Below are 12,001 nucleotides of genomic sequence, written 5' to 3' on the forward strand. Positions count from 1 at the left end.
AGATCTTGCTTTTGGTTATATAATTATATCGCTTTACATTTTAAGTAAGGATTGTGAGAAGTGAACAATAAAGGGATACAGTTAACTTATTTAACCTAGTATTTCACAAACTTTGGGAGAATTCTGGCTAGGTGGTTGAATAGGCACTAGGCCACAAAGAGCTTTGCACATTAAACTAAAGAAAGTCTGATTTTTATCCTGTGGGATACAAAAGTTATGGGAAGTTGATGAAGATTTTGAACATAAGAATGACATACTCAGATTTGGGTTGTAGAAAAATTATGCTGGTGGCAGTGTGGAGGGTAGGCTAAGAAGGTGTTGGACATAGAAGATATCAGTGTAGAACTAAGGTGCAGTAATAGGAGGTGGGGGAAGTGAGCAAAGAAAGGCACTATCCAAAGATAATAAGAGATTTACAGATCTTGGGGTAAGTCAGAGGAGAGCTGTAATTTCCAGTCTTCCAGTTTTAATAAGGCAAATTTATATCTTTTTCTCCCTTTTCTTTTTTTTTTTAAAGATCTTGTTGCGTGCCGATATTTATGTGTATCTTGACAAGGGTCACACACTTTGGCTTAGTTCATGTAGCTGATTTTAAAATGAAGAATTTGTTTACGTTTCTATACTTGTCTATTCGCATAACACTATTTTGCTCTGAATTGATCAGTTTAACTTTAGATTTTGACTACTGACATACAACATTAGTTACTTAATTCCAGATAACCTTAGTAGAAGTCAGTGTTGCCTGATTACTTGGCTTGACACATAATTTTGTGTTGTCTCTTGTTTTTCTTGGTTATGAATTTATTCAAAATTTAAATTAGTTACTTTAATTTAAAATTAAAATTTATTTATTTTAAAAATGTCACTTATAAATAATGTATGTCACTTAAAATCATGTATGTATATATTCTCATCTGGGAAATAATTTATTATAAATATTTTTCTGTTTTCTTTTTTAAAGATTTCACCCATAATTCTTAATACTGTGATGACAATCATGGCTGCATTGTCTCCAAAAACAAAGGAAGATGAATCCAAAGATACATCTAAGGAAATGGAAAACCTTTGGGGTATCAAATCGATTAATGATTATAACACTTGGTTTCTTGGTGTTGACGTGGCAACAGAAGTAACGGAAAGTTTCAAAGACATTGAACATTCGTTGATAGAGGAAAATTGTGGTGTTGTTGTAGAATCCATTCAAGTTACCTTAGAATGTGGCCTTGGACATCGAACTGTACCTTTATTATTGGCAGAGTCTAAGTTTTCAGGAAATATTAAAAATTGGACTTCTCTAATGGCTGCTGCTGCTGACCTGACACTACAGGTATGGCCACATCACTTAATACCTTCAGAGACAACTTCCTGAAAGTGCAGTTTTGGAATTAAGATGTATACACTTCTCTTGTTTGTGCATGGCCACCATGAGTACATATGTGAATACATATTTTATTCTGACATTTAATTTGTCGATGTATTTTTTTGATAATTATTTTTTAAAGATTGATTTGCTAAATAATTTGTTTATGACAATAGAGTAAGAGAGTAAAGGAAAATACACTCTATATATTGTTAGATGGGTTTTTTAAATGGCTAATGATATATAACATTAATTACTTAATAGTTTTCCTATTGGTTACCGAAATATGTAATTAAAGCCAAAAGCCTGTCTTATAATTTTGTGTGTGTCTCTCCAGGTGCACTATTACAATGAGATCCATGCTGTCTGGGAGCCCCTGATTGAGAGAGTGGAGGGGAAGAGACAGTGGAATTTAAGACTTCATGTAAGGAAATCTTAAAATATCTTTGGATAGAATGATACTATGCATATTCATTCATAGTTTTTGGTTCAGTGATTCTTAAGATGTGGTCTAGGATCCTTAAAGCCCTTTTAAGGGCTCTATCCATGAGGTCAGAACTCTTTTCAGGTATCATTTTCATTCTCATTCTCTTAAGAGTGTATAGTGGAGTTTTCCAGAGACTACATGAATGGGATATTGCAACAGATTGAATGCAGAACAGAAACGAGAATTCATCTGTCTTCCCTTAAGGCAGGCAGTAAAGAGATTTGTGTATGTTCCTCTTCTCACTGTGTTTTTAAAATTGTTATTTTTGATTAAAAATGTTATTTATAATAGCATGTAATTTTTATTTTTAAATGAATATTTAATTTTTTTCAGTTTTAATTGTTAATAGAGTACATATTGCGAGATACAACATAAATGAAGCTCTTTAGTATAATCAGTGATTTTTAAGGGTGAGACCAGAATATTTGAGAATTGTTAATGAACTCTTTTGTGTTATATTTTTATGTTATTTTTTGAGAACACCTCAGAAACCTAGATACTGAAGCACATTTTTTCTTGATTAAAAGGAACTAGAGTCAGATATTGTTAAGAAATTGTCATAGCATACTTCTTTGGGGCAGCCTTACTAAGGAGTCAGGCACTGAAACTGACTCCACATATTCTTTTGTTAAAGATAAGTCATTTAACCTGTGTTCCAGTTTCCTCTCAATAAAGAAGTAATGCTTTTCTGACCTGCCTTTCTCTGGCATAGGGAGGCTAACAAAGAATGTTTTACAAGGCTTTTGAAATGCTGCTAGAACAAAAGCTGATGGAATCTGATGGCTAGTTAAGTGTTTATTATATTAATATTACTTATTTGAAGGTGTTATTGGTTTAAAAAACAGAAAGAAACATTTCCAGGTGGCACCTCTTATAGGTACCAATTTAGACTTCAGGGTCCTCTTAGATTGCTCATCAACACATACATAATCACCAGTTGGGTGACACTGAATAAATAGTTGTGCTCTGAGAAATGCATAATAGACAAATACTGTAGCTGGCTTTGAGTAATTTCATGGCATACTTCTAAACTTTTCCCCATGCTTGGACTATACCCTGAAAGAATGAATGCTGATTTTCATGAAATCAAAGTGAAGCATGGTATATTTTTGAAAATAAGACTTTTGTGAAGCATTACTATAAAGTGATCAGTTTAAGAGAACTGAACTCTAGCATTTTTATTTTATTATCAACTGGCTAATAATTTAAATTTGCTATGTTATTTTTCTTCATAGGTAAAGAAGAACCCAGTTCAGGATAAAAGTTTGCTGCCAGGAGATGATTTTATTCCTGAGCCACAAATGGCAATTCATATTTCTTCAGGAAATACAATGAATATAACAATATCGAAAAGTTGTCTTAATATTTTCAACAATTTAGCAAAAGTATGTCTGAATCTTGCTTAGAATATTTCAAATGGAATTGTAAAAATGAAACGTAATTTTTTTGTCATCAAAATTAGCTTCCAAAAAATGTGTAATTATGGTATAGGTTTTGGAAATAATGTATACTTTTCAAAAATTTAACTGTGATGATATGTTCCTTTTCAGGGTTTTTCAGAGGGCACTGCTTCTACTTTTGACTACTCTTTAAAGGACAGAGCTCCTTTTACGGTAAAAAATGCTGTAGGTGTTCCCATTAAAGTGAAACCCAATTGTAATCTCAGAGTAATGGGCTTCCCAGAGAAAAGTGATATTTTTGATGTTGATGCTGGCCAGAATTTGGAACTGGAATATGCCAGCATGGTACCTTCAAGTCAAGGGAACCTATCTATATTGAGTCGTCAAGAAAGCTCCTTCTTCACTCTGACCATTGGTATGCTATATTTATTTTCTTTTAAGGGCGTCTTAGCAGTTGTTGGTGTGGGCTTATTTTTAATAAAATGTGAAAAAACATTTTGCTGCAGATATCTGGAGATACAACATTTGTAACATGTAATTGCTAACCTCTTGTTTCTTGTTTTCTAAACTTGAGAAAATTAAACTTTATTAAGAAGTGCTTTATGAAACTAGATTTTTATGCCCTTAAATAACATATATAATGTATGTTATATTATATATATATAAAATGTGTTTTTAAAAAGATAGGAGTTTAATGAGGAGAGAAAATAGCTATATTCAGAAGTCTTACAGTATTGACACTGTGACAAAGAAAAAGATTGCTATATAATTGAGAGAATAAGAAATAAGTTGGATTTTGTTTTTATATTCAAAACCCCAAGAAAAATTGTTTTCGGTCAAAAATTTTATAACAGTAACTGGTCTCCTTTTTTTAGTTTGTGTGTCTTAGAAAAGCAATTTGTAGTGATCGTTTCTAGTGATGAAGAAAAATACTCATCATTATTTTGAGGTACTAATGATTATTCTGTCATAGAGAAACATTGGCAAATTAATATTTGAAATTCTTTTCACTTATGCACTGCCTTAGTACCTCATGGATATACAGAAGTTGCAAATATCCCTGTGGCCAGACCTGGACGGCGATTGTATAATGTACGGAATCCCAGTGCCAGTCATTCTGACTCTGTCTTGGTACAGATTGATGCAACTGAAGGGAATAAAGTAATTACCCTTCGCTCTCCTCTACAGGTAATACTTCAAAGTGAATTGTATCCCTTTCAGTGTATCAAGAAATGTTAAATCATTTAACTGAATATAGGAATATAGTAAAACTTCATTAGGTCAATACTGATTATTCAGAAATAAATAGTAATTATTCAGAAATAAATAGTAAATGGAAATGGCTTCTTTTTACTGTCCAGCTTGCTTTGGTAATACTTATTTTAAATGTCTATAGTTTTGTTTACTTAAAGCTCATTTTTGTTGTCTGTCTTTTAAGATAAATTTAAAATTAATAAAGCTTTTTTGGTATATTCCTTTAAATATTCAGAACTGAGGATTATTGTAATTGTAGTTAGGAAACATTCCATTCTCTCTGTATGTCAGTTGGATTATATTTTTCAAGTATGTATGAAGGCATATTGGAATGATCTGTTCCTCTGAAAAACATTTTAGCATCTTAATCTGTGTAAATATTTTTTCTACTTTTAAGGTTTTATCCAAAGTTTTTCTTTTTCTGTGTATTACTATAGGTTTTGGCATATGGTCAACAAAAGAAAATTTTTTTTCCTACCTGTAACATCAGATAAAAATGAAAAGGTTTCAAATTTTGGACATTGTTATCTTTTAGTTTGTTACTTGTTCCAATGCATAACAGACTGTTGTCAAGAAAAGATAGTTGTACTATTTTTCTCATGATTTTTTTGCTATCCATTTTTGTTTAGTTTTTACACATGATGCATTGAGAAAAGATTGTCTTGGAGAAAAAATGGCTTAAATCTTCAGAGAATAATACATATTTGAAAGATAACATAGACTAATACTAAACATAAGCTTATAATATATGGAGCATTTGAATATCTTAGTTTTCAACTGCCACTTAAACATTATGTTTAATATATGTAGCACTTAAATACCCTAAAATTTTTCAATTGCCAATAAAAGTATCTTCCAATATTGAGTTTGAAATTTTTTAGATCTAAAAATATTTGTTTGTGGCTCTCATTTTTCTTTCGAACTTACATATCTTTAAAAAAACTTGTATTTGTTTTTGTCCAACAGATCAAAAACCATTTCTCCATTGCATTTATCATCTATAAATTTGTTAAGAATGTTAAGCTATTGGAGCGCATTGGGATAGCCAGACCTGAAGAGGAGTTCCATGTTCCTTTAGATTCATACAGGTAGATAATTCTTGAAATGTATTGAACTTTAAATGTACTGAGTTGGGGATTTATATTCTGGAAAATAACTTCATATTTTTATTATCTAAAGATTGGTAAAAGCCAGTTTTAAGACATAATTTAGTCTTCCATTGAGATACACATTTATATTATCATTGAATTTATCAGGTGAAAATTCCTTATTGTGTATTTGGTATCAGAATTTTTCTGAGTATTTTTATTAGATCGCCTTTGTATTTGAAATGAAAAATTTTTTTAAGTTGTCTTTGTTTACAGAGGTTTTTTTTGTTTGTTTGTTTTTTGTTTTTTTTTAGGAAAGTTCCTCCATAAGTTAGCTATGTGATTTTGGGTGAATTTCCTAACCTAAAGCCCTGGTTTCCTCATCTATACATCTGTAAAAATAGGAATAACAGCACCTATCTTGTAGAGTTGTCAGGAAGATTTAATGAGATTTTTTTTTTTAAGTTCTGGATCAAAACATTATTGTCACTGTTTCCTCCTTCTGCAGATGTCAGTTGTTTATCCAGCCAGCTGGAATCTTAGAGCATCAGTACAAGGAATCCACCACTTACATTTCTTGGAAGGAAGAACTTCATAGGAGCAGGGAAGTCAGATGCATGTTGCAGTGTCCATCAGTAGAAGTCAGCTTCTTACCTCTCATAGTGAATACAGTTGCTCTGCCTGATGAATTAAGCTACATATGTACACATGGGGAAGACTGGGATGTAGCTTACATTATTCATCTTTATCCTTCTCTCACTTTGCGGAATCTTCTCCCATATTCTCTAAGATATTTACTTGAGGTGTGTCTCTTGCATTTTGCTTGATTTTTATTGTTGCCCAGAGTAAATTCTGATTTTGTTTTATGGCATTTTTGATTGAGGTCAGTGTTTTATATAGCGTATGTGTAATGTGTAATGCCTTCGTAATATTAATGATAGCAAAAACTAGCATAACATTTACTATGTGCTAGGAACTGCTCTGTGTACTTTACATGTACTAGCCTATTTACTGTTTATAATAACCTCCTGATGTAGGTACTGTTAGGCCCATTTTACGTATAAGAGAACTGAGCTGAAATGGGTTAAGTGACTCGCTCAAGATCTCATAGCTAGGAAGTGGTAGAGCTGGGATTTGAACCTAGGCAGTTTGGCTTTTTGATCCCTGCCTCTTTACTGCATCTTCCTTAAATTAAGAAGCATGATCATCTCTTTATTAATTAAAATTCCATTAACTAAAATAGAGGGAAAAATGAGAAAATATTTCATCTTAGTTTAAAGTTTTTATTTTAAAGTCAATATTGTGATTATGTCTTCAAGGTTCTGTTGAAAATAAACCTTGGAAAATAAAAAAATAATTACTGTCTTAAGAAGTAATAAAGATTTTCTAGTAATGTTGTATAATAAATATTTTAAAATTTCTGTATGGCGGTATATTTTAAAATACTAAAATCTGGAAAGTGTTTGGAACCTACATGTTTTTTTTATCTGACAATGAGCCATTCCTGAGTTGAGGAGACAAAAATTAATTAAACGAATTAAATAGTATTTATATAAGAGTATTTTGTAAGAATTAAATAGTATTTATGTAAGAGGGGTTTTTAGTAAGGAAACCTGATTTATATGTTATTATTCATTTTTCAAGTAGTTGCACCTTACTTAGATAACTTGTCAGAGTAATTTTTTACCTGACAAGTGAATAAGAATAGTTTTCTTATTCCATTCATATGGGAACCATTAGGCATGGTCTATAGTTAGAGGATAAAACTGAAGACCAGGCAGTTAAGTGGCTCATTTAATGACATAGCTCTCATGGACAACAGCCAGGCTTTCTGAATTTGGTCTTTGACTCTTGATGTAGACCTGATTTTTTCACAAAACTAATGGCTATTAGTCTCCTAATGGCCAAAATCAGTTTCTGCCTTTGGCTATGGGGTAGTATTTTGTTTTTAGTCCTTAGTGAGTACTGGACATTTGTAAAATGTAAGCGTGATACCTCACAGAAGACTGCAGTTTACCTGCATCTGGTAGGTTATTTAGCGTTTGTGAAAAATATGAATTTTGTTATTTCAGAGGTTTTAAAAAGTTACTAAGCAAATTTTTGTTTGTTTTTAGGGAACAGCAGAAACTCATGAGCTGGCAGAAGGCAGTACTGCTGATGTTTTGCATTCAAGAATCAGTGATGAAATAATGGAATTAGTCCTGGTGAAATACCAGGGCAAAAACTGGAATGGACATTTCCGCATACGTGATACACTTCCAGAATTCTTTCCTGTGTGTTTTTCTTCTGACTCCACAGAAGTGACGACAGTTGACCTGTCAGTCCATGTCAGGCGAATTGGCAGCCGGATGGTGCTGTCTGTCTTTAGTCCCTATTGGTTAATCAACAAGACTTCCCGGGTTCTTCAGTATCGTTCAGAAGATACTCATGTGAAACATCCAGCTGATTTCAGGGATATTATTTTATTCTCTTTCAAGAAGAAGAACATTTTTACCAAAAATAAGGTGTGGTTTTGTTTACATAATAAGTTAAAGCAGATAAATTCCTAATCTAGAAACTTGAGAGTTATTTGCTTTCCCTAAAACCATGCTAACCTATTTGCTAAATGCCATTGGTGTGAATTAGGTTCAAGGAGACTTAAGAAAAGCATAATCAAGTGGGATATTAGGAACCAATAGGTTTCCTGAGACTGAGTTGCCTTTTTCTCCAATGCCTAGTTACCTCTGTTCTTGAAGAAGTAGTAGTAGTAGTAGTAGTAGTAGTAGTAGTAGTAGTAGTATAGTAGATAGAATAGCTTGAATTTATTTACTTTACCGGTGATGAAATGGCATTTCTAAAGAAGTTACCATTGAATTTGGCGTATATTAGATGAGTCTTCCTATGTGTGAAGCACTCAGCCAGGCCTTTGGGAGAGAAACCTAATGCCTAAGCCTCGTTGTTTATGCTCTGGTCCCTTTTTTCCTCTTCAGGCTCATGTTTTGGTATCCCTCACCACACACTTTCTCAAGGACTCACCCCTAGGCTTTTGTATATGCTGCACCCTTTGCCTACAGTGCCTCTTCCCCTGTTTTTTTTTTCTGTCGTCCTCATCATCCCTGATTATCTGCTGTTCATCCTTTGTCATTCTGCTCAAGCCTGGTATATATGAAGATTTTCTAACCATTTAAAATAGGCCTAGACTTCCCATCCATGTTCTTATAGGAATAGTGGTTCTCAAATTTCAGTGTATATTAGGATCACCTAAAGGTTTTTTTTTTTTTTTTTTAATGAGATGGAATTTTGGCCAGGCTCGGTGGCTCATGCCTGTAATCCCAGCCAGCGCTTTGGGAGGCCGAGACTGGTGGATCACCTGAGGTCAGGAGTTCGAGACCAGCCTGACCAACTGGTGAAACGCTGTCTCTACTAAAAATACGAAAATTAGCTGGGCATGGTGGCAGGCCCCTGTAATCCCAGCTACTCGGCTGGCTGAGGCAGGAGAATCGCTTGAACCTGGGAGGCAGAGGTTGCAGTCAGCTGAGATCGTCCCATTGCACTCCAGCCTGGGCGACAGAGTGAGACCCCATCTCAAAAAACAAAACAAAACAAAACAAAAACAAAAAAAGAAATGGAGTTTTGTTCTTGTTGCCCAGGTTGGAGTGCAATGGCGTGGTCTTGGCTCACTGCAACCTCCACCTCCCGGGTTCAAGCAATTCTCCTGCCTCAACCTCCCAAGTAGCTAGGATTACAGGTGCCTGCTGCCACACCCTGCTAATTTTTGTATTTTTAGTAGAGATGGGATTTCACCATGTTGGCCAGTCTGGTCTCAAACTGCTGACCTCAGGTGGTCTGCCAGCCTCGGCCTCTCATAATGCTGGGATTACAGGTGTGAGCCACCGCACTTGGCACCTGAAGAGTTTTAAACGCTGATTACTGGGTCCTGTCTCTACGGTTTGATTCAGTAGGTCTGGGTATGGTTTGAGACTTTGCATTTCCAACAGGTGATGCTTTGGGAACTCCACTCTCTTTGAGTGTTGGTTAACACATGGTATTGTAATTGCTTGTTTATGTGTCTGACCTCTAGTTTTCCTCAAGTTTTTTACAAACTAATTGGGTGGATGAAGGTGAGATTAATACAAGGGCACAGTTTGATCTCTTCTATAAAATTTTATCTAAATCCCAGAATCAGAAGTAAACTATCCTCTCACCTCGATAGCATTTTTTGCCTCTTGTATGGCTCTTATCCCATTGAGTCTTGTATCATAATTTTTAGTATGTATTTCCTAGTCTCTCTGTCTCGTTGGAAGCTCATTGAAGACAGGAACTGTGTCCTATTGTCTTCCATTCTGCCTATCACAATGTCTTTAATGTAGTGTCTGCGGAATAATGTTAAAGACATAAATTCTCTATATGCTAAGACTTTAAAAATTTGTTAGCTCTGTATCATAAGTCTATCACTGGAAAACATCATTTTGCATTATAACAATTCTTAAAAACAATACAGAATCTCATTGGTATCTAGGTTTACTATACTCATTGCGTAGGTAAATTAGAAAGTCAGAACTATGTTTTTGTTTTATTGTTCCCTAGAGTTTTTTGTGGCTCTGTTACCTGTTTGCAGTATGGCTTTGATTATATTTTTCTGTGTCCCACAGTACTAAAGAAATTTCTAGTAGTCCAGCAACTTTCTCTCAAATAAAATTGTTAAAATGTTTTAGTTTTCTTATATGACGATATGTGCTCTCTGGTATAGGTACAATTAAAAATTTCAACTAGTGCCTGGTCCAGTAGTTTCTCTTTGGATACAGTGGGAAGTTATGGGTGTGTGAAGTGTCCTGCCAACAATATGGAGTACCTGGTAAGATTCTGCTTCCTTATTTACCTTTGATTCCATTCACCTTTTCTACAGTTCAACAAACAAGTTGGCTCCTAAAGTGTATAGAAATTTGAATTTAAAGTGATAATGTGGAGGGAGGGCTGTTATCACTACAAATATTTATAGTTACTGATACCAGAACAAAACCTGAATTTGTCTAAGTTTAAGACAGTGAGTTTAATCCATCCAAGTGAGCAACTTGGTAAATATTCACAGTATGCTAGAATCTTTATTCTGTACCACTCCTTGCCAGACATTTCTTAAATCTTAAATTTGACTAGTATGAAAATTTTAATAATCTGATGCCAATTAACCTATTTTATTACTACTTCAAAATTTTTATTTTACTAATAACATAATAAAGCTTGTACACTAATTATAAAGCAATTTATGTTTGAAATTTTAAAAAGTAGAGAACGCTAGACATACTAAGTCTGTCATTGCAAGTCATTAAATTACTAATTGATATTTCTTGAATTGTTTCTGATGGAGCAAAACTAAGGAACTAAAATTTTTTTCTTAGACGATAATCTGTAGTAGAATGTAACTTGTAGTTGCTTTATTTAAGAATTATTATTTTAAAATATGTTAAGAAGTTTGTGTGTGAATGAGGGGATGTGTGTATATTTCAAAGACATTGAATAAACTGGAAAGTAAGCTTGTTTCCTTTCCACAGGTTGGTGTTAGCATCAAAATGAGCAGTTTCAACCTTTCGCGAATAGTTACCCTGACTCCCTTTTGTACCATTGCAAACAAGTCATCGTTAGAACTAGAAGTTGGCGAGATTGCATCTGATGGCTCAATGCCAACTAATAAATGGAACTATATTGCTTCTTCAGAGGTAACATTTTTCTTTATTACAACTGGTTCCTAAAATATACAAGTAAATATTGACATCTAAATAAGAATTGTATATACCTCTTTTTCAGACTCTATCATATTTATGTGTTGAAATATGACAGCCAGCTTTTAAAGATTTTTTTCATACTATATTTTTAAAAAAAGAAGAAAAGTTTTGATAATACTTACACTAGCCCAGTCTAGATCATTAATAGTTTTTTCTAATTCTTCCTATATGTGTAGAATGTAGCTATGTACTGTAAAAAGTACATAGAGATTATGTACTATATGGTGTCTCCATAGTCAAGATAATGTCTCTATATTCAAGAAGCTATTATCTTAAAAGAGTAGTAAAAGTCAGCACATGGAGAGATAGGTAGCACATGCTAAGTTATAGGTGGTTATAGAATTTCTGAATAGGTGAGCTGGAAATTTCTTTGAAAATTAGCTGCAATTCTGCCCTCTCACTTTACTGAAATGGAGACTTTTCCAAGATCGATAAAGTCATTGGTCGTTGAAATCGTGGTGTTATAGATCAAAAGATAAAAGTTTCACAGAAAAGGTGGGATTTGAACTAAGATCTTCATGCTCAGTAAGATTCCAGGAGGTGAAGCAAATGGGGGAATGTGTGCCAGAACAGGACAGGTGCAAAGATGAGCACTGGTGCTTGATCTTGACTGAGTTTTCAGCCAAACCAGCTGACTCTCCGGATAGATCAAG

At 33.8% G+C, this 12,001-nt stretch overlaps 1 protein-coding gene across 3 annotated transcripts in view; it reads left to right on the top strand.

The window, feature by feature from the left end:
• Positions 1-12,001, top strand: part of VPS13C (vacuolar protein sorting 13 homolog C) — a 197,684-nt gene that overhangs the window by 133,995 nt on the left and 51,688 nt on the right. For all 3 annotated transcript variants that reach the window (XM_033189884.1, XM_033189885.1, XM_033189883.1), the window contains exons 52-61: positions 962-1,327; positions 1,698-1,784; positions 3,083-3,232; positions 3,398-3,662; positions 4,275-4,435; positions 5,468-5,589; positions 6,098-6,392; positions 7,704-8,093; positions 10,319-10,423; positions 11,118-11,282. In XM_033189884.1, the coding sequence (XP_033045775.1) occupies positions 962-1,327; positions 1,698-1,784; positions 3,083-3,232; positions 3,398-3,662; positions 4,275-4,435; positions 5,468-5,589; positions 6,098-6,392; positions 7,704-8,093; positions 10,319-10,423; positions 11,118-11,282 (2,106 nt within the window). The remainder of the gene's footprint in view (positions 1-961; positions 1,328-1,697; positions 1,785-3,082; positions 3,233-3,397; positions 3,663-4,274; positions 4,436-5,467; positions 5,590-6,097; positions 6,393-7,703; positions 8,094-10,318; positions 10,424-11,117; positions 11,283-12,001) is intronic.

This window comes from Trachypithecus francoisi, unplaced genomic scaffold, assembly GCF_009764315.1.
Source record: "Trachypithecus francoisi isolate TF-2019V2 unplaced genomic scaffold, Tfra_2.0 Lachesis_group3, whole genome shotgun sequence".
Taxonomy (NCBI): Eukaryota; Metazoa; Chordata; class Mammalia; order Primates; family Cercopithecidae; genus Trachypithecus; species Trachypithecus francoisi.